The 22335-nt window shown below is 45.5% G+C and overlaps 3 protein-coding genes across 3 annotated transcripts; 1 reads left to right on the top strand and 2 right to left on the bottom strand.

Moving 5' to 3' along the window:
• Positions 1 to 1863: 1863 nt before the first annotated feature.
• On the bottom strand, positions 1864 to 6789 carry mettl6 (methyltransferase 6, methylcytidine). The gene is made up of 5 exons (XM_060064343.1): positions 6189 to 6789; positions 5960 to 6094; positions 2808 to 2978; positions 2348 to 2489; positions 1864 to 2250 (listed from the first exon to the last, which is right to left on the bottom strand). The coding sequence occupies exons 1-5, from the start codon at positions 6477 to 6479 to the stop codon at positions 2093 to 2095; spliced, it is 897 nt and encodes a 298-aa protein (XP_059920326.1). The 5' UTR covers positions 6480 to 6789; the 3' UTR covers positions 1864 to 2092.
• Positions 6783 to 11741, top strand: eaf1 (ELL associated factor 1). Its single transcript, XM_060064344.1, has 6 exons — positions 6783 to 7031; positions 7824 to 7918; positions 8160 to 8296; positions 8604 to 8776; positions 9285 to 9521; positions 9704 to 11741. Exons 1-6 carry the CDS (start codon positions 6929 to 6931, stop codon positions 9751 to 9753), a joined length of 795 nt encoding a protein of 264 aa, XP_059920327.1. The 5' UTR covers positions 6783 to 6928; the 3' UTR covers positions 9754 to 11741.
• Positions 11742 to 12742: 1001 nt separating this feature from the next.
• On the bottom strand, positions 12743 to 21606 carry bmper (BMP binding endothelial regulator). Its single transcript, XM_060064856.1, has 13 exons — positions 21580 to 21606; positions 21264 to 21354; positions 20924 to 21006; positions 19933 to 20032; positions 19512 to 19621; positions 18921 to 19055; positions 18618 to 18722; positions 15903 to 15948; positions 15409 to 15575; positions 14935 to 15136; positions 14269 to 14611; positions 13726 to 13856; positions 12743 to 12957 (listed from the first exon to the last, which is right to left on the bottom strand). The coding sequence occupies exons 1-13, from the start codon at positions 21604 to 21606 to the stop codon at positions 12776 to 12778; spliced, it is 1722 nt and encodes a 573-aa protein (XP_059920839.1). The 3' UTR covers positions 12743 to 12775.
• Between the last annotated feature and the right edge of the window lie 729 nt (positions 21607 to 22335).

The raw sequence follows: 22335 nt of genomic DNA, 5'->3' as shown, positions 1-22335 counted from the left end.
AATCTCACTTTTGAAAATAAAGTAAATAAATATAGATGTAAGTGCATTAACCTACCACTAGAGGACATACACAATGTAGTAAGCCGAAAGTCTCGGCAAGAGGGGTGGTGGGCTTAAAGGTCCCATGACATGCTATTTTATGTATTCTTTAATATAGGTATTAGTGGGCAACTAACACAGTATTCAAAGACGTTCCCGAAATTCAGCCGTGGTGCAGAGTTACAGCCACTCCGAGCCAGTCGCACATTGAGCTTCCCCCAAATGCGCTGTTTTGGTGTCTGTAGCTATAATGCAAATGAGGAGGAGCGAGGCGGGTCAAGGAGGAGCAGCTTGCAGCCACGGTGCCATGCACTCTGTTTACAGTGGATGTATCGCAATGGCGAGGCGCACACAGCCATTAGCCGTGTTCTGTAAATATTCTAGAACACACGGGAGTCCTGGAGCTCTATATCTAAATATTATCATATAGCCTACATAGATATCTATATCATATAATATATATTATCACGGCCAAAAGCTTGTGTGAGCCGATATTATGAATCTCAAACGACCGCGTTGGGTTCTCCGACGTTCCTGGTTCTTCAACGTCCACATCAATGTGAAGTAGACTGAACCGCGACAAGGAGGAGAAAGGGATTGTTGCCGGGCAGCGTTGAGGCACCTCCGCCTCCGGCGGTGGTCCCTCAGCGGGGCTCAAGCGGGAGACATTCACCGCCAACAATCCCTTTCTCCTCCATGTCGTGGTTCATGTTCTTGAGGGAGTCAAAGCCAAAGTTCCTTCCCCCCAATTCATTCTCAACCTTGGCTGAGATAACCCCCACTACGAGTCTCGTTGTAGAAACACCAGAGACGAGAGTCTGACGTGTTATGCGCCATAACACCAAAAGCAGAACGGTTATCCAAATAACAAGGAAGTGTACAACACTTGCGTTACAGTCCTGGAGCTCTATATCTAAATAATATCATACAATACATCGATATTTATATCATATAGTACATATTATCACGGCCAAAAGCTGTGTGCGCCTCCAGACGATATTATGAATCACAAACGACTTTGTCGGGTTCTGCGACGTCTCTGGTTCTTCCACTTTCACATCAACCTGAAGTCGACTGAACCGCGCGCTGCCTGCTGCCCGCTGCCCGCTGCCGGGCGATGGTGCCTCGCGGCAACCGGTGGCATGTCGCAGTTCATGTACTTCAGCGAGTCATAGCCAAAGTTCCTTTCCCACAATTCCTTCTCAACCATGGCTCAGATAACCCCCACGACTCATTGTGGAAATACAAGAGACGTCAAAGAACCGACAAGAAACATTTGTTACAGCGTTACAGTGTGTGTATTCACACACACACATGTGGCGCTCGCACGGTCGAGTCTCATTGGCGGGCCAACGTCTCTGGGCGGGCCAGGCAGAGTAAGGGGAGGAGCTTAGATGCTTGGTGACGTCCTAAACACAGACATTCCAAATCAGCGCGCATGAGCCTCCGTTTTTTCAAAGGCGAGCAGAACAGCTAGTGCTTGTTTTACACCAAACGCAAGTTTTAGCCACTGGGGGACCATAGGCAGGCTAGGGGAACTCATATTTATGTTAGAAAACCTCATAAAGTGAGATTTTCATGTCATGGGACCTTTAAATCTAATGAGGTCCGGTGACAAAAAAAAAAAAAACATTTTGTCTATTCTGAGATATCAAATAAATGGCTTTCATGTAGCTTGTATTAATATTAATGAATGAATTACTTATTTACACAGAGGGAGAACAGTGCAATTAGAATTTGTTCTTGTTTTTAATTTTTTTTATGTGTAGTGGTATGGTTGCCCACATAAACTAAAATCACACAACAAAAAGAAAAACACTGGTATTGTTGTTTTTTTCCTTTAATTTAAAAAATCGTTAAACATATAAAACGTGTGTAGAATCAGATAGTCATCCTCAAGTCAGAGTGGAATCATAGATCCTTTGCAACATGGTATTGGCCGTTTAACAGTTTTCAGTTGGTGAGGGAAGGCTTCCATCCATCATAGATTCTCAACCTATTAGCTAATGGTGAAAAACATAATCCTTGTGTGAACAGGGTTAGGTTTGGTTCTTCAGGGCGAAGTCTCTGTTTGGTGTGTCTTGGTAAATTTACTCTGTAGGAACACCCTCTGCACACAGAGGCGTTCCTTCTTGTTCACGGTCTCTCTGAAGACGTAGTCATTGGCCACAGAGCGGAAGCCCCTCCCTTCAAACAGTTCAGCAAGGAGCTCTGAAGAAGGAAGTGACACATAAGTGTATTTTGTAGTCAGTGGAATGCACTGCACTTGGCTATTGACGTCCCTCCCGTCTGCAATCATAAAACTGACCTTTGGAGAAGAAGAAGGACCTGGTGCCGTCTTGCCGGACATAGAAGTTCTGCCCCAGCTTGTTGGCGGCTTTGAACCTCTGCATGGCGTGGTCGTTGAGTCCGTAGTCCCTGAACAACACACAGCCTCCTGGCTTCAACACCTGAGACACACAAACAGAGGCAAATGTTTCTGTACCATGCCACGCTCACCTTTCATTTAAAAGGAACTACTTTACTATTCAGCCATTCAAACATTAAATCCAAAGTGCCTTAAAGTGAATCCAGATATATGTGACTAGGGAGCAGGTGGGGGGTTAGGGGGGGATAGTTAAGTAAGGGTTTCCGCAACAGGTTTTTTAACTGTTTTAAGAACTGGTCAGGCTTAAAAAAAAGTAGAATCAAATAATGCACAAAATACAAAATAATGTATAGCTATTGAAATGTGACATCGAACGCGGCATTTCCATTGCTGTCCTCACCCGGAAAATGTTCTCCAGGGACCGCACCATCTTGTCGGGGTGGATGGCCGAAAGGACGAAGATGAGGGTGACCACATCCACACTGGCTGGCGGCACTTCGCCCCGTAGGTCATCTTGGGTGAGGTCACACCGGAAGGCCTTGCAGCGCTCGGGGCAGTACAGGGGGTGTTGCTGCCAACAGACACACAGGCTGAAGTGGACTTGCTTTCTACCAAATCTGTCACATCTTCACCTTTGTCTGATGTAAGATTTCAGCTTCTTGCGATCCCTGTAGTCAAATACAGGGATGGCGTTTCATTCATTTGTATATTTTTCATTCAATCTTATGTTCTGTTCCATGTAGGGAGCTAGCCTCGTGAGACCATCTCGATTTTGAGAGATCCATTGTATTTATCGCAGATCAGCCTGGTAACCTGCGATGGAGAAAATTTGAAGCCATTCGCTTAACGACTGGCCAATCAGCGTTGGTTTTGAGGCGGGTATCGACTGTTCAGTCAACAACATGGCATTGGTGGTAATCTGATTGGTGATAGACAGATGGTTTTTCCAATCAGCTTACCTGTATTTTCGCCCCTTCCCAAAAGTTAAAGTGGTATTGAATGTGTTTTATTAAAACACATCCAATACCACTGAATGTCAAGCTGGCACAATTTCGCAAAACCCTAAAAACAGTGGTTACCGCCGATATATTACTCATAGACTACTGTTAGAATTGAACAGCAAAGACAGATGTTGAGTCAACAACAACAGAATTCATTGCAGCAATTAAAGATTCCAAAAATACATGCGCAGCCAAAATGTACCGATCAAACGCCACGTCACAAGGCATATAATAAAATCAAATGATTCCATTGCTCTTGTGTGGGAGGTCGCTTTCGAGCTGCACCTGCTGTCTCCTTCTGATTTTAATCCAACCACCTTGGTTAATACTAGTGCTGTCAGTTAAACGCGTTATTGACGGCGTTAACGCAAACCAATTTTAACTGCGTTAATTTTTTTATCGAGCGATTAACGCAATTCTTTTATTTAAAAAAATAATAATAATGTTTTTCTTTGGCTCAAAACAAAGAAGCAGTAGCCTGACTGCTATGTTCAAGGCAGTATGTTGGTATCGTTTAATTGCACTATAGGCTTTTTTTTGTATCGTCCTGTTTTGATCAGTATGCCAATGTTGTTATCAATAAAAAAACATTTGCACAAGGCAAGCCGATGCACTTCTCCATGTTTATAAGAGCATTCAAATGAGAAAAATTAAGGGGATGAAGAAATCAAGGGATATTTAGCATAGAAAAAACATTTGCAATTAATCGCGATTGCTCGCGATTAATCGTGAGTTAACAATGGCATTAATGTGATTAATATTATATTATATTTTAATCGCTTGACAGCACTAGTTAATATGTCCTCACATTGATCAATGACAGAAGACCGAATTTCTGCAGCCGTTTTTTGTTGCGATTGTTAGCCATAAAGCACTGTGGGCGCTTTTGTGAGCCTGTGATGGAGTTCACTATTTAATGGACTGTGTCTAGACAGTCACGAACATCCCTTTTTTTATGCATGATTTATTATTGAGATTTTGAGCATAACAGAATACAGTGCACCTCAAGTTAAATTGAAACATTCTGTGAAATAAGGTACGAAGAAAGAGACAGTTTAGCCCCGACTCCCATCCCCCCACCCCTTCCCTCACTTACAGAGAAGTATCAATGAAATATGGTATAATGGGCTTCGATACAGGTATTAATGGTAGTGAATTGGCCATGCATGCCTTAACATATACAGAAACATACGTATACAAGTCATGCATGCTCATTTGGTCACAAAGACAAAAAATAAACTAATAACAGTAACAGCACTAAAATGAAAAAAAATTATAGCATCAATATTGTTTTTCAAACAGGGCGAGTAATGGTGAGGGTGGATGTTGGCAGATGTGATGGCTGAGAGGGAGTCAAAGACGCAAATCCAGAAAGGAGCATAGGGCTGGGCGATATATCGAATATATGCGATGTATCGCGAGATGTTCTCCAGGGGATGTATAAAATGCCCCTGTCGCGAACATCGAATACAAATTGGCACGTAATCTGTTTATTTTTGCCGCCGCCGGCATGCTCATTGTGCATTCACACCAAACGCGACGGGGCGACAAAATCCCATATATAGTGAATGTAGACGCATATCGGGCGAATTCTTCGCGAGAGAAAACCGGCAACAAGTTTTGATTTGTCGCGCCACACTATCGCCGTGCACAGGCGAGCGCGTTCACGAGGATTTGTGGCACGACAAATTCGCTCGAGTTTAAATGTATTTTAATTTCTCGTGATGACAGCCAATCAGCGTTCAACAGCGTGGCCACTGAGTGACATGTGTAACGTAAACAGCCAATTAGCGTTCAACCGTCAAACTCAGTGCAGTGCAGTCCGGGGTGAACTGCAGCATGGAGGAGAAAGTGATTGTTGCCGTTTGCGACTCCCGGAGCTCTATATATAATAGTATATAATATAATATAATTGCATAATATCACGGCCAAAAGCTCTGTGCGCCTCCGACGTCTCTCCCTCTTCCACAAAAGGTAAAGACATGCAATGGCACAAACACACTCACTCCCCCCGCCGGTTGCGAGTCCGCGAGATTCTCATGGACACGCGTGTGTGACGTAGTCTGGACGGCACGCTGCTGTAGGTGTGTGTACCTCCGACCGGTGAGTGAGAACAGCGAGAGAGAGAAAAAAGGATGGAAACTGAGGATTTGGTTTTGAAAAAGAATAGCATTGGATCCGTCGTCTGGCAGTGTATATATAATAATTATTATGCAAACAGTTAATAAATAATTAACGGTTTGAATAAATGCTGTGTTGGTAAATCTAACTCGCTGTGATTTTCCTTTTCTTATTTGTAAGTTCTAAATTGTTCCAATACAAAGCACTAATGAGTTTAAACAATATGTTGTTTCATGTAATCTACATGCAGACTTATATTACAGGAATACTAGAATTATTACTGACGTAACATTATGCCAGACATGGTTGAATCGAGCATTTATGATGTGCTCTAGAGGAGATTCAAAATATATCGAGATATATATCGTGTATCGAGATATAGTAAAAAAATATCTAGATATTCATTTTGGTCCATATCGCCCAGGCCTACCTTGACAAAGTCCACAGCTCTCTGTGAGAAGTCACAGGCGTATATAAAGATGTTGCGATCCTCTTCCAGCAGAGGAAAAATGCAGTTTCCTACGCCACAACCAGCCTCCAACAGCACCAGCCTTTGAGACTCAAACTGAAAAAATAGAAAGAATAAAATGACATATAAAACTCGCTTTGACTTGTTTGTGAATCACCAAATCCATATAGGCTACTTCATCCATTAATACCTGTCTGCACGACTTCAGTTCTTCAAACTCCCGCGTAGTCCAATGTCTGTCCTTGAAGAAATGAGTAGTGTTTCTTTTATAGAATAAGTCCCAGTTTTTCTGTGCTTCCTTTTCTAATTTCATCTGCTTGAATTCTGAGACCAGAGTCTTGTCAATGGGGAGCTTATGCGACTCTGCTTGGCTCAGGGACATGTCTAAGTTGCTGTTGATCTCATCCTGGGGTTTATCGCAAATAGACTGTTCTTCAGTGGATACATGATCGCTTGTAAAACACTTTATTTCCGATTCCATGTTGGATAGTTCGTTTTTTTAACGCCTGACACTGTATCAATCAGTGGTCAGACTCAGCACCAAAAGCAGTGTATACAACATGAGCCCACCGTGTCCGTCCCATATATTCTTCCGCGTCGGGTTTCTCACAATCCGTCTAGTTCATCTATCTCTTAAAGAAAATAAATGTTTCGGATGTGTAATGTAATATGTGTTGTTATATTTAAAAATGTGTAATCATGGATTATTAATCTAATGTTTAATAAAGGTAATACATATAATCTTAAAACGATGTTTTCGCACACTGTCGGAAGTATTTCGTAGCAGGAACCAAACAGGAAACAGATGCTCGCCGCAGTTCGTCATTGGGCTTACCAGGGCGCCTCTGCTGGGTTCACTTTGCATAAACAAATTCTGTACATGTTCAGTGATTTTAAACCAATGTCAATTTTGACCATATAATAGAAGCAATGAACGGAACTACAAATCCGCTTTTGGATAAAGAGGAGCATGTGTTGAAGCTTGGAGAGAGCTTTGAGAAGAAGCCCAAATCGTCCTTCCATACAATCAGATGTGAGTTTTTAAAAGAGCGTATGAGATGAAGGGATTAATGGCTTGAAGTCCAACTTTCACATTTACGAAGTGAATCGTTTGGTGGCGTTTTTACGTCACATTTACATTTGTTAAAGTCAGACAATTAAACATCAGTTTAAGGCTGCCATTTGCCTTCCGTCCTGTACCAATCTGGTCTGCTGTGTGAACGCGTACAGGGACATACCCAAATATGCATGCCCCTCCCCTCGATTATCTGTTTTCCTGCCAACGTCTCTCCCAATCAATTAGTCTTTGGTTGTACTTCCCCGAGTAGTGCAGTGCTGCAAGGGTCGTTTTCAGCACAGTATTGGCCCTGGGCATTTGTGCACTGGGCCCAATTGTCCCATGATCTACCAATGCTCCTATCAAAAATGAAGACATTGCTGTGCACGGTGTGGGTCATAGTAATGCCTAGTAATCAAGCCTACTGCTAAAATGTAAACCATCAAGAATTGCGGCATTACAACCCATGCCCATTGTTTGTCGTACTTTCCAAATAAGCAATCTTCTTTCTACACATTGCGTTTGCAGAAGGAAAATATTTTTTTTTCACTTGGGTTGACTGTTTTGCGTAATAGAAAATTAATATCATGAAAAAACAAATCTCTTGTGTCGAGTCTGTCATATGGTTACAGGTTTTCTGCATTTATAACTGTGCACGGAATTAGTACTCTGAAGGGGGAAGAAAAAGCGGACATGACATGCACTTTTCCCCACACCTGTATGTAGCAACAATTTTGAGGCCTGTTTTTATGCTTTTGTGTACTACAGACGATTTCAAACCAGCTTCTATCGACACCAGCTGCGAGGGAGAATTGCAGGTCGGAAAGGGGGATGAAGTTACCATAACGTTGCCACATATTCCAGTAAGAACATCCTCTTTTTCTTTATTTGACACAACCCTCTAAACAACTAAATTCAATGTCACAAACTACAAACCCATTGCAAACCTATAACAAGCATGCATCACATTATGTTATACGTTGGCTGTAATTTCTCATTTTGAAAGGAAAAAAAGTAAAACATGCAGCATCCCATCTAGGGATGAAACATCTGTCTTTGATACTCGGTAATGGGCAACAAATTATGTATCATACTTCACCTAAGGGCTCCACACCCCCCATGACGGTGTTCAAAGGGAACAAGCGGCCCTACCAGAAGGACTGTGTCCTCATCATCAACCACGACACGGGGGAGTTTGTGCTGGAGAAGCTCATCAGTAGCATCCAGGTCAAGAAAACCAGGTGAGCGGGCAGATAGCCCCCATGGGGAATACAAAGGCAAGGTGAACTCGTAGCCATTTGGGAACTCCTGTTTATTTCTAATCCACAAAGGCTGAGACATGATTATTAGCAAATGGCACGTACACGTTGGAACTCACCAGAGAGTTCCAACGTTGGAACTCACCAGATAGCTCCCTCCACTGATTGTCAAATATCCTAAACACTTACATACAGCTTTGGGGGTTTGTGACACATGTAAGCAGTGGAGGAATCTCTTTTCCATGGCGTTTTACATGGGTGTCTGTCTGGCTGTGTGTGGTGGTTTTAGGGCAGAGGGCAGCAGTAAGATACAGGCCCGTATTGAGCAGCAGTCGGTGCGGTCCAACCAGCCCAGCTCCCAGTTCCGGGCCCCCACCAAGCCTGGGGCTGGAGTTAAGACCCCCCCCTCCCCCTCTAAGGACAACCCCTCTCCAGAGCCCCAGCTGGATGACATCAAGAGAGGTGAGGGCCCTCGGCCATAGGCATCGTCAATGTTAAAGGTCCCTTAATTCTCCACCGGGCGTGCGGCTGATAAGTCATTGCAAGCCATCACGCAAAACCTATCCACTGCGGACATCACAAGCAGGATTGTCCACCAAGATGTATGGTGGCTAGCTGTACTCCAGCCTACCAGCTGGTGGCAGCCCGGGAGTTGGGGAAACCCTGTGATCAAGTAGGGGCTCTTTGATGACACTCTAGGTAGGGCTGGACAATATGGCCAAATTTGATATCAGCATATACTTTTTCATGGCAGAATATATCGGGATTATTATCAATATTGATTTATTGTCCACCCCTTACTCTTGTGAAATGTTGTCCCTGTTGGTTAATCAATAACTATCAAGATCATTGATGCCGGAGCGATGGATTACCCTGCCTCGGTTTTGGGTTAAAAGTTGGTTCTGATGCTGGCTCTCTCGCTCTGTCTCTCCCTCCCTCCCTCTCCCTGACTGGGCCCCGCTATGGGCAGAGCTGCGAGCGGAGGTGGAGGTCATCGAGCAAATGAGCAGCAGTGGCAGCAGCTCCTCGTCGGACTCGGCCAGCGGCGACGACAGCTCCAGCAGTGACGGTGAACACGACGCACAACCTCCGTCCGCGCCATTACCACAGCCACCGCCCCACCCACACGCCTCCCCCAACCCAAACCCGCTGGCCAACGGGGCCCCTGACCGGCAGCAGGGCACCAACCAGCTCATGAGCACACTCCGTGAGTCCGATATGGAGGGCGGGCTGTGGGTACTTTGTATTACCTGATGTGAAACTAGATGGGAGTATTGGGTTTCTCGGGGGATGTGCTTTACGGAGTAACAAAGTGCTTCCATAACTTATGAAAAACCAACTGAGAGATTTGTGACGTCTTCAAATGCATTCTGTTTCCTGTCTTTGCAGGAAATGATCTGCAGCTCAGTGAATCAGGCAGCGACAGCGATGATGATTGAAGTTATAGCCCCGCCCCCACCTTATCTCTTTTCAACTGTAACACCTGTTCCATTATTCCAATGCTGTGGTAACAGACTTTTATTTTATTTAGTATTCCCCTCAAAGCTGGCCTACTTGGATATTTTACAGTGTATTTTTTATTACATGTGTATTTTTTGCTTTGTATGAAAGAGAAAAGACAGTCTAGATGATTATCATTTCAAGGTTTTTAAGTGTGCCCTTTGTGGCCCCCTACCTCCCTCTGATCCAGAGAACCTCAAAGGTGTAATAATAATTATGCCTTCAGTTGATAGGAAATGTCTAGGCATAGCACACTTAAATGTATTGCTGTGACGAAGATGCCCTGTAACAGGAGTTCATTTTATAAAGGGGCATGCAAAAATCAAGCCTTCTGCCATTTGGAAATTAATCACATTTTCAAATGTAGAAAATGTCCATTTGAAAATATTACAAACCAGCGAAAAACACAGCAAATAGGCTTTAGAGATGACCTGAACCTAAAAGAGAGAGATTAGAATCGCTGAACAACACCTAATACCGTATGAATCGGTCTCTGAAATGAATGTTTCCACGGTGGACATCTGAGCTCTGTGGTCGCCCCCTCCTGAAGCCTGTCCCAGCCCACTCTGAAGCACTTTCCATTTGTTTTCCCCTTTTGTACTTTCAACCACCAAGGAAGCTATAAACTATGCTAGGCCTGAAATAGCGACACGACCCTCTGCCATACCAAACAACAAGAGCCTCCCTGGTGGTAGAATTGGTTTCAAAGCATGTTCAACTAGTATTCTTTCTGTTTGTCTCGGTACGACTAATGTTCTGCCTGTAAGTGTTGTTTGTTATAGGTTTTCTATGACGTAAAATGTCCACTTATATATCTGGAGTTCCGTAACAAAACGCAGTGTTCGTTTATTAGGTCATCCTTGAATTCAGAGGGATTGAAGTGATTCTCCCTTTGGCTCTTAACCAAACTGAGTTTGTTCATCCACTGAGCTGAGTGAAACAGTACACACACACACACACACACACACACACACACACACACACACATCCGTCCTCCACCAGTCTAAATCCTTCTGTCCATTTTAATCTCACAACAGTAACGTTTTTTCATGGCAAGCGAAGAACAATGTAAGAGAAGGAGTCTAAAGTATTCAGGTTCAGAAAACATATATGTAACGATGAACAGATATTAACAATCAAACTACGGCACATAAAGCAAGTATGAGCTACCTAAACTAACAAACCTGTATTGTCTTTCAATGGCCGTCTCATTCTTACAATCTTCAACTTGGATTGGGACTCAAATTTAGTTCTTTCAAAAGTCAATTCAACTGGAAAGCTGCAGGTCATGATTTAGACTAGCTTTTTTAACACCTTGTAACTAAGTTAACATGTAGACACTTTACTGTCCCTTACTGTTTGTCTGTGATTTCAAAACATTGTTTGTTGACCTCTTGTATTGTGTATTATACTTTTTGAATTGTATTAAGAGTTTGCTTAAATTTCAATAATGTGTTGCGTCTGTTAGGTGTACGGGCAGTCATGCACATGTCTTATCTACTGGAAGCTGCACAGTACAACCACTGCCCTCTGGTGGTAGACTGTAGGAACTGCAAAACATTTCCTAAGCCAAGGGAGTTTAAATACTTCGATAATTAATTCAGTGGAAGGTGAATGGCAAGAATAATAACGACAGATGATCTCATGATGTGATAACACATTGAAAATCTGGACTGACATACAAGCCTACAGCAAGTTTATAATTTGATTCCCAGACAAATCGTAATTATTCTGATTAAAATAGCAATCAATGAAATCCTTTCAGATTTCCAAAAGTGACTGACCCGAATCTTATTTTTAAATATAGAGGGGCTCCTTAGAATGGTGAATATTTGGGTTTAAATAAAAAAAGTAGCTTACACAGACAAAAAAAAACGAAAAAAGGAGACAAAGTGTGAAGGAAGACAGAACGGTGATATTCGATGAATGGTTATATTGCTGGTCTTAAATAAGAATAGCTTGAATTCAAGTGATGCGGGTGCCTGGCGGAGCACGCTCCAATTACCAATGATAGCAAACACCCTGGACACTGAGTACAACACATTACAGTACGTTATCCCTGCTGCAGCGCCACTGCCAACTCACAGTTGGACACATTTCTCTTCAAACGGTCAACACAAAAAAAGTACACGAGAAATACATAAATAAGCTTTTTTTTCCCTTTAAATCATTTATAGCACAATTTATATTTATGATTCTGAAATACTTGATTGATATATAAATTAACAAAGTCAACAAACAAAATAATTATAACAAAAAGAATACAAAAACGGCTGACTGGCTTTGATAAAAATCTGGTTGATGTGCGGTATTGAAACGAGACCCCGGGGGAGGGGGCGTCCGAATGCGTCGCACTTTGGAACCCCTGCGGTGCAACGTGGTCGCCTGTTTCAGTGTCCATCCATGATGACTGAATGAGCGGTAAGGCAGCCCTGCTGGCTCACAGCAAAGAGTCCACCGGGCACAGCTCTCTTCCTGAGGGTTTATGGCAGCTTGCTTTCCCCGTCGGCGTCCCGTTCTCCGGTCATCACGCAAGGGACCCTGAGTTTTATATTTATCTTTCTTTCTTGTCGGAAGCTTTCCGTCTCGATACACGTTACAGGACAGCGAAGTGACAACCCTCCGTCGCGAGTCGCGACTACCACCGGCAATGGCGCACGAGTCGCCCCCTTGTGTTTGTGTCATCGCAGTACAAGTGGTGCTGGTGTGGGGGGGGTCAATTTCTCCCTAGTCTCTCCACAGCATCTCTCTCCACAGTCTCTATCCATGATAGCACCATGAACCATCCTCCAAATAAAGGGGGGCGGGGGATTTTATTTGGACCCTGAGTATTTTCCTCCCTGTGAATCAAACGTCACATGTCAACCTGCTGTCCCTCTCCAACCCCGCCCTCCCTCTGAAACTGACTCTCCCTGAAACGTTCCCCCCCCCCCGGCCCCTCTCCCCTCGGGCCCACTAGGGTCACCGTCCTGGGCAGGAGGTGGGCTTGATGCAGCGTCCCTGGAACAGCACCAGGTTGGCGGGGCAGTGGCAGCCCGCCACGCAGGGCCTGTGGCACGGCCCGATCTCGTTCCAGTTGTCGCAGGTCTTGGTGCAGCCCGGGCCGCACGTGTCGTAGACGGCGCCGTACTTGCACTGGGTGGCTGTAGAGAGGGAGAGCAACAGGACGTGTTACAAATGACAAAGCCATGGTTCCAACTTCCTTTGTTCTTGGTGACCATGACGAGATGACTAGACATGTTGTCCAGGAGAGGGCTCGCTGTGTCTCGGTTTAGGAGCCTACAGGTTGGGTTGCGGACATCAGGGGGATGGAACTCAGAGCCTTCGGGCCGGACAGTTAGACACCCTCGCCACTCCATTATCCTTCCTAGGATTTCCACTCCCGCCGATAGGGGGGCTGATGAGAAACTCATTTGCACGAATGGATGAACCTTTCAGAAGGGGTTGTAATAAGAGTGTTTCTACAGTAGTCTCCACGTGTCGATTTTGAACCTGTACAGACAATATTTCACAGTTTACTAGTGCTGACTTTCGCAGTTAATAGCCAATTACGTGCTGAGAGATCCCAGCCTTCAGCAACATGTTCGAATCAACAATAGAAGCTAAGCACCATGGCCCATTCACACAGATCTAAGCTGGTCTGCTATCAGACTTTAAATAATTTGTTTATTATTTATTTATTTGTGAGACTAGCATTCTCCAAATAGAATGGTCCGATGTTCCCTCATTTTATCCCTGAAACAGAGTCATTGCACGGCGCGCGTTTTAAGCAGTTCTCTCTTATATATGAAAGTAGCAGAGCGTGGTGGTACCCCTTCAAAGCCTGATTCCCTCTCTGCAGCCAGAGGACCAATGACTGGCTGGGATGCGTTCATTCAGGGCTGTGTATGGTGGACGGCTCTGTCACTCACCCATACAGGCGGCCTCAGGTTTCCAGAGGGCGGGGACCCCCTCCCTCTCACAGGCCCGGCTGTACGCTAGGAAGGACTCACAGTAGCAGTTCTTATGCACCGGACACTCACACATGTCTGTGACACAGGACCTACAGGAGGAGGAAGAGGACAAACAGAACGACCCTAAGAAGAGGACAGGCACTGTGTTGTTGAACTGAAGTCACACTCCTGTTTGTGTGTGTGTTTGTTAACTGGTTCTATTATAATATTTTAAATAGCAATAACATCTATGTTATAACACTTTACAACGAGTGTTTTAACTTTCCCTTATTTTTAAACCCCTCCCCTTTATTTCTTTTGCATTCAAGTGTAAAACGATATGCTTGTAAGTTTCAATGATTGATTACCAAGCAACGGCCTGGCCCTGTGCGTTCCCGTGGTATAAATAAAGCTATCTCTAGCTTCCCACCCGAACAGAGGCCTCTCCCCGCCCCCCCCCCCCCCCCCCCCCCAACACAGACAGCCCCAGCGGCTAGCCCACCGCCCAGCAGCGCCCCCTACCTGTAGAAGGTGGAGAAGTCCACCGCGCGGTGGCACCGCTGGAACTCCCAGGCCTTGAGCTTCTGGCACTCGCGGTGCGCGCGGAACTTGACCCGCACGCTGCCGGGGCACAGCAGGGGGGCGGGGCGCCGCGCGGCCTGCTGGGCGCCGCACACCTCGTTGCCCTCCACGCGCCACGACTCGGCGAAGGCGTCCACGTCGAACTTGAACTGCCCGTCGCCGCCCGTGGTGTCGTCCCTCTTCTGCCCGTTGTAGTTGCCGCACAGGCCGCAGAGCCGGCCCCTCAGGTGGGGCGCCGCCACCACCTCCACGAAGCTGTCCCCGTCCCACGTGATCTCCAGGCCTGCAGAGGGGGGGGGGGGGGGAAACCGTCACGGGTGGTAGTTGGAATGGAAATTGTGTTTTCATGTGCATTTAATAATCCATTGGTTGGTTATTAACGGGCAGGATAGTGTGAAGGCGACCCGGTGGGCTGGTGTGGTGGCTCAGGGGTCTGACCTCCAGCCGGGAGGTGTCCCGGGGTTGTGTGGGAATTCACTATTGAACCATTAAGTGAATCGCTGTTTCATTATCGTTCTATTATGTTGAAGGGAACCCGTTCTTATCCATCGTTAAACACTGTATAAACAGTCGTGTACAAGCACACGATGACCTTCTTCTCCTGACCTGCGATGGTGGTGAGCTTCAGCAGGTACCCGTCCAGGTCGATGTGCACCCCGGGCCCGTGGTAGGGCAGGGAGATGCGCGAGCCGTTCCTGCGCACCGTGAGGTGCTGGTGGAGGCTGAGGCTCAGGCCGGCCAGCCGCAGCTCCACCGACTGGGTCCAGGAGAAGGAGCGCGTCCTGCGGGCGTCGTTACGCACCAGGACCTGGGGGGACAGTCATAACTCGATGAGGATCAAGCTTCACACACGTTAACAAACACCTGGCATCTGTATGGACCGGACGTGATCGGTACCTCCGATGTCCCGCCACTTTCATCTGATTGGCTTAACGACAGTAATGTGATATTGACGGGCCGCATTCCAAATCATAATGCCAGTGAAAGCGTGGCGGTCGCGGAGCACCGGGAGAGGGTTATTCAAATCAGCTCGGGTATGGCCCCGACATGAGGCCCCTCAATCTGCCAGAGCAGTCGTACCGTGAAGCTGGAGTCAGGGCTGTTGATGTTGTTGTTCCCCAGGCTGCCAGAGGTGGCGCTGCCACAGTCGCGGGTCAGCACGTACTGACACGTCCCCTGGAAGTTGAACGTGCGCCCGTCAAATGTGTTGTAGTGAGGGTCTCCAAACACTGTGCACACACCAGGCTCTGTAGGGAGCGAGAGATAGAGTCAGAAACGCACACACACACACACACATATATACATCCATACACACACAAATATATATATATTTTCATATATATACACATATAGAAACCAAGAGAGATGAATACGGATATATATGAAGAAAGACATTTTAAAATCCGGGCCCACGCTGCTATGTCCTATATGCAAAAACAACCACTGCTGATGATGTCATGACAATGTAACATTGTATTAATATCGTTATCGGAACCGTGACATTACCCACAATTGATCACATGGTTTACAGAATGGGGAGGGCGGGGCAGGAAATTACTTAATGACTTACTCACTTTCAGTGCAAACAGGACAGCAGCCCGTTCGGTTAAGGATCTTATTCTGGGAGAGATGAGAGAGAGACACGATGTTCGGCAAAGGGGGAGGGAAGAGAGGGAGAGAGAGACAAGAGAGAGATACAATGTTAGGCGAATGAGGGAAGGGAGGGAAGAGCGCGAGAAAGGAAAGACACAATGTTAGACATAGGAGGCAGAAGGAGTTAGAAAGAGGATAGAACCCAAGTGAAGGGGAGAGAGAGACAGAGGCACAGTGACAGGTGTAGGAGAGCAGGGAGACCAATAGACGATACAGACGGTATGCCCACTGTTAGATGTATAATGATCGAGAGATGCAGGGTAAAGAGACCGGATAAGATAGTAGAGGTTATTTTGCTCGCTGTCAAAAGGAACACATAAATCGTTTCTTATCAACCATTAACTTCTGAGAAACAGAAGCATGCGTGTGTGTGTGTGGGGCTCGATGTGTGTAGTAGGTTTGTGTGTGTGTGCCTGTATGACATTGGGTGTGTGTGTGTGTGTGCGTCTGTATGTCAGTGTGTGTGCGTGTGTGTGTGTCTGTATATCAGTGTGTGTGTGTGTCTGTCTGTCTGTATGTCAGTGTGTGTGTGTGTGTGTTGGGAGGGTCAAATGTTTCAACTGATCAGAGAACTCCTTCACCCACTCTCCTTTTGCCCCAGGGAATCACTTCACACAGACTGTCATCACGCCCCCCCCCCCCCCCCCCCCCCACCACCACACACACACGCACACACACACACGCTACACTCTCCCCAGACACACACTGCAGCACTGCCGCCACAACACACAGGTCCCTCTCTCTTTGAAGAGTGCAGAGAGAGATACAGACAGAGAATGGGAGAGAGAGAGAGAATGAGAGGGATACATAGAATGAGAGAGAGCGAAAGGGAGAGAGAGAGAGATTGGCTTGCATGGGACTAAATATAGGGCCCGTGGTCTTTGCTGTCAATCAAACCCCCAGCAGACAAAAGAGTGTAAGGAGACACAGTGTCTCCACAGAGACCAACTGTGTGAGTGTGTGTGTGTGTGTGTGTGTGTGTGTGTGTGTGTGTGTGTGTGTGTGTGTGTGTGTGTGTGTGTGTGTGTGTGTGTGTGTGTGTGTGTGTGTGTGTGTGTGTGTGTGTGTGTGTGTGTGTGTGTGTGTGGAGGGGGGGGGGGGTTAAAAATGTGCAAGAGCAAGTGCACATTTGTATATGAGAGTGTATATGTGTCTGTGTGTGAATAAATAACCTTCACTTTTAACCCTGTTTCATCACTGTTCTTTTAAAGCTATTTCTTTTCTACAGCATGAATCAAAGTCGTAGTTTATTTATTACAAGACTTTGTTGCACACTCAATTCTGATGGCCAATTATGAAATTCAGCAGTCCATTATTTCTGATTAGTAGACCACTGTTATGTATTTCCAAAAGTGGAATCAAACAAATACATTTTCTTCAAGCAGAACCAATAAAATCACTACAATATTGTTATAGTTGCATTTTATGTGATTGATATCTTTATTAAGTAGCCGTGTAATAAGTGTACTAATGTATAGCAAGCTGGTCATAATCGCGAAATAGACCCCTTCAGGCTGAGGATTATCCCTTACATATTTCATGCAAATATAAAGCAATATTTATCTAAAAGTTACATATTTCTGTACACAAAATACACAAAAAAATATATTTTTTGTATTTTTGGTTAAAAATTCAGCATAGTCATAGTCACTTTTCTTTCGCTGCCGAGTATAATTCTGTTTTCCCCGTCGCCCAATAGAGGGCCCTCTCCACCATGGACCTGCCCAGCAGCCTAGTCTGACCCCGACCGCTGACAACAGGTGAGGTGGCGTGGGGGGAGGGGGGTTAGCAGAGGTACGCGTGTGAACGCCAAAGCAGCCGACGGCGGCTTTGATAGAGTGACCACCGGAGCCTGCTAGAATGACAAAAATCCACTCTGTAACGCGGCGGCGACAGGTGAACGCAGCCTGAACCCGCTCACCTCCGACCTCTCTCAACACGCCTGTCTGTCATTACTGGCCAGGGTGATGGGGACGGTTTGAAGTAGAGGTGTCGGCTGATGTTATCGATGTGATGGAGTAAGATAGTAAGAGCAGATTACATGTGAATTAGGTGTGTTGAACAAAGTTTGTAAACTCGATTTTAAAACGCTCTGTTTTATACGTGAGAGCGCTTCACGTATAACACAGAGAGTTGTGACTTCACAACTCTCTGTGTTCTGTGTGATTTCACAGTTGTCGTTTGTTACTGGAGGGCGGTTGAATGGGTTGGCTTGCCTGTCGGGTGAATCAGGTGTGTGCGTGTCACACGCCCCGTGTGTCAGGGGAAGAGGACGGAATAAGTCAGGGAACGTAAAGTGGGCGTTCGTCACAGAAACAGGTTCATTACAGCTTGTGAGGCGGTGCCGTTCAGAAAACGTGCAGAAAACGATTCTGCTTGTGTTGTACAACGTGTAAGGATTGCGACAGAGAGCATAGATCACACGAGTGTAGAAACAGAGAGGTATGAGAAAGAGAAAGGAGAACAGTCTTCTGATTTATAAGGCCATTCAGGAGAGAGGTGAATATAGTGAAAAACACCTTTGTACCATATTATAGCCCTTTCACACATGCATCTCCCATATGAGCCGATTCTCCGGAGAATGTGAAAGGCCTGTCAGGGTCTACAACAACCAGGAGAAGAAGCAATTGGCTCACCGACGGGCAGCTGGTGATGGGCACACAGTGCTTGGGCTGACACTCGATGTTGCCCTGGACACAGGCACACAGGGTGCAGTTGGCAGAGGACCACATGTCTCCTTCCTGTAGGGGGAGGAGAGGATGACTTAAGACGGCCTCTGTTGTTCACTGTGTCAACCATCCATCCTTCCATCCATAGCAGCTAGCTCTCATCTTTCTATCCATCTGAGCACCTATCCCTTCCTCCACCTATCCCTCCCTCCCTCCCTCCCTCCCTCCCTCCCTCATCATTCCCACCACCCATTCTTCACTCGGTCTCACCCTGTAGATCTTGTTCCGGACCCGGCAGTATTTCACTTCCTCCACCTTCACATAGGACAGGCACTCGTCGCAGCACTGGTCGCCCTGGCAACTGCCTGGCCGCGAGCAGTGCTTCTTGCACACCACAGTGGAATCCTGGGTAATGCACGGACCATGGGGACAGAGAGGGGGGAGAGGGTTAAAGGTCAACCACCCCGGATACATTGTAGGTCATACAAGTGAAAGCTTAAAACGATGGTGTACTAGCCAATAGGGAAATTATTGAAATAAAATAAAATGATATATTATTTTCAAATATTACGTATTTATTGGAGATATTTGTTTGTTAATGTATTTAAGTTACTTTGTGTGTTTCTCTATGTTTCATTTGTGCATCAATATATATATGCATACATCATATATTAACACTTACTATTATTATAAATACAATCAATATATGTAGTGGGATCTCTTATCCAGATAACGTTGAAGGATGGGTTGGGTAGATCGGGAGCGCCAGTATAAAACCCACTGCTTTGACTCCCACTGGGAACGCTTCAACCCTGGGACCCATGAGTCAGACCCTCCGGGGGGGGGGGGGGGGGGGGGTACCTTGCAGATGCAGGTGGTGCAGTTGTCGTTCCTGAAAGAGGTGTTGTTCTCATAGACCTCGCTGTGAAACAAGCAGCTCCCCTGAGACAGATCAAACACCTTCCTCTGACCTGGGGGGGAGGGGGGGAGGGGGGAGAGAGGGAGAGAAAAAGTGTTGTTCATGTGTCATACTGTAACGATACTGTATAGGATACGATAATGTCTAAAATAAAGAGATACATTCTGGTATATGTTACGTGTGTTTTTGCTAGCATTAGTGTGGATGTGTGTTTGAAGCCTTTATGTGTGTGTGTGTGTGTGTGTGTGTGTGTGTGTGTGTGTGTGTGTGTGTGTGTGTGTGTGTGTGTGTGTGTGTGTGTGTGTGTGTGTGTGTGTGTGTGTGTGTGTGTGTGTGTGTGTTTGTGTGTGTGTGTGGCCTCACCGAGACATCGGGGGCAGCACTGTCCTGGTGGGGTGTGGGTGAGGTGGGCGGGGCAAGAAAGAACCGGACACGCCTCCCTCATGCACAGAGTCCGTCCGCCCTGCGACCAAACACCAGAGAACAACAACTATTACATAACTGTAACCAAAAACCAGAGAAGAAGAACTATTGCATAACTGTAACAAAACGGGGGAAAAGTAGGAGAGGGGGGAGAAGTTAAAACTATTGTACAACAGTACATAATAGTACAACAGTAAGTAGAAGGGCCGGGGCTAAAGAGAAAAGTCTAGAATATCATTGTGTTCTCGGGCCATCAGAGGTGTCAGGAAGTCTCCTACATTTCATTCTGAGGCAGCTACCTTAAATCCACTCAAAACCAAAAACACAGCGACACATTCATCCAACCAGGTCGCCGCTCAACATTTTGTTTTTGTGTGTGTGTGTGTGTGTGTGTGTGTGTGTGTGTGTGTGTGTGTGTGTGTGTGTGTGTGTGTGTGTGTGTGTGTGTGTGTGTGTGTGTGTGCGCGCCACTATTAACGGGCTAACGGGCCAGTCTCCGAGGTGTGAAGGTGTTAATGGCACCAGCGTGTTTATGGACGACGCTCAAAAGTTTGTTTACAATGGAGAGAGTGCAAGAAAATAATTAGCCACGGAAAAAGAGAGAGAGAGAGAGAGAGAGAGAGAGAGAGAGAGAGAGAGGCTACTCATTTGGTGTGGTAGCTCCCAGAAACACAAAATCGAACATAATAAAAGTGAACATTGTGGGGGTGACGCGAGTGCAATATAGTTGTCTATGTTTGCTTATTGGCGGTGGTAACTAACTGTTTGTATGTTAAAGTGTGCAGGCAAGCGAGTGTGCGTCTTTGTTTGGTTGCATGCATGGACTGGTGGATGTGCATCTCTGGCTATGTGTGCACACATGCATGCATCTGTGCATGAATATATGTATAGAATGAGTGGTGTGTGTGTGTGTGTGTGCCTGAGAACTCACCGTACAAGTGCATTTGATGCAGGGTTTGCCTTCAGGGCTGAACTCTTCCTTCTCCTTGTACAGACGACCCTCAAATATACAGCCTGCAGGAGACAGCACAGAGGTCACAGAGATCTGAGGCAGCTGTTTTCAATAGGAGCAGACTGTAATGTACAATAAACTATTTTAAAATACATGTTCTCATCTTTCAACCATTAATCTTGAGTGTATGATCATATTGATATCATGTGTATCACTATTGTTACAAGTACAAGCGATTTAGCCTTCATAATCATATCCCACAGCCCAACATTACCCTAGTATGTTACGGTCATAGGACTGAGCGTGTGGGGGTACTCACTAGGGCAGGTCGGGCAGCACTTCTTGGGGTGTATTTTGGGGTTCCTGCAGTGAACTACACACTGCACCTCCGCCTCTGTGACGACACCTTCCTGTCAGAACCAGGACATCCACAGAGACGTTAAAAGCCATATTTCAACTAGGCTTGAGGTGCTCGATACTTAACAGTGGGCTGTCTAAATGAAATGTTGTGAGGCCCCTGGATTTGCGAGATAACGATCAAGCAAGAACCCATCCGCCAGGCTTCAAGTTATGCATTGTCCAAACCACCAGTGGTTTAGACCAATCTGCGTCATACGAGGAACTACATTATCTACGTCAGGGGTCAGCAACCTTTTCAACATGCAGTGCTAGTTTGACATTTTCTCGTTAATGACTGTGCCTTGAGCAACAATACATTAAATATTAAGCTGAATTATGACACAGCGACCAAAAAGATTTCCGGAAGACCTGGAATTGTATTATTTCCATACAATCCACAATCATGCATCAACATTTAAACTTCTTTTTTTTGTTGTTATATTTGCTACATGGGCTTACAAATTGTAATTACATATGTCCCATCTTAAAACAAGACTTTCAGAAATTCAGAAAATGTGCACTGTGAGAAATGTAAAAAACAAGAATAGATGAGAATGTTGGAACCATCCACATCAATATCTTTAAGACATGTACAGCTTTGCAAAACCATGTGAAGGCGATGCATACAGGTGACTTGCAACAATATTTTAAATATTTTCTTCTCCATTGATCCCATTTCGGAACACTGCTTTCAGTAACTAATTTTATCATATTTGCACTGGGAGGAAATGCCCAAAACAGAATAAAGTTCTGCCTATTGTGTGGTGAAATCTTTTAATAATAATAATATATATACATATGTATATATATATATATATTTTTTTTAAGTGTGCCAATGATTATGCTGTCACGTGCCAGTGGTGGCACGCGTGCCTAGGGTTGCCGACCCCTGATCTACGTGGTACAAAACCGTTATCAAGAATGACTTCCCAGATGGTTCTGTGTAACCTTCTGGCATGTCAAATGTCCAGCAGACAGAAAGTAGCTGGGTC

This window comes from Gadus macrocephalus, chromosome 11 (assembly GCF_031168955.1).
Source record: "Gadus macrocephalus chromosome 11, ASM3116895v1".
In the NCBI taxonomy this organism is placed as follows: Eukaryota; Metazoa; Chordata; class Actinopteri; order Gadiformes; family Gadidae; genus Gadus; species Gadus macrocephalus.
Note: the sequence above shows the minus strand (reverse complement) of the source record. Positions and strands in the feature narration are given on the sequence as shown.

Excerpts from the sequence above, each read along its gene's own strand:
- mettl6 (XM_060064343.1), bottom strand. The coding sequence starts at position 6,479 with ATGGAATCGGAAATAAAGTGTTTTACAAGCGATCATGTATCCACTGAA. Across the intron at positions 2,979-5,959 it reads GAGCTGTGGACTTTGTCAAG|CAACACCCCCTGTACTGCCC; the intron begins GTAGGCCTGGGC and ends GTCTGTTGGCAG. Across the intron at positions 2,251-2,347 it reads GTCCTTCTTCTTCTCCAAAG|AGCTCCTTGCTGAACTGTTT; the intron begins GTCAGTTTTATG and ends TTCCTTCTTCAG.
- eaf1 (XM_060064344.1), top strand. The coding sequence starts at position 6,929 with ATGAACGGAACTACAAATCCGCTTTTGGATAAAGAGGAGCATGTGTTG. Across the intron at positions 7,032-7,823 it reads GTCCTTCCATACAATCAGAT|ACGATTTCAAACCAGCTTCT; the intron begins GTGAGTTTTTAA and ends TGTGTACTACAG. Across the intron at positions 7,919-8,159 it reads TAACGTTGCCACATATTCCA|GGCTCCACACCCCCCATGAC; the intron begins GTAAGAACATCC and ends ACTTCACCTAAG.
- bmper (XM_060064856.1), bottom strand. The coding sequence starts at position 21,606 with ATGTTGAAAAGGTTGCTGACCCCTGAC. Across the intron at positions 19,622-19,932 it reads GTGCTGCCCCCGATGTCTCG|GTCAGAGGAAGGTGTTTGAT; the intron begins GTGAGGCCACAC and ends CCTCCCCCCCAG. Across the intron at positions 14,612-14,934 it reads GAAGCTCACCACCATCGCAG|GCCTGGAGATCACGTGGGAC; the intron begins GTCAGGAGAAGA and ends CCCCCTCTGCAG.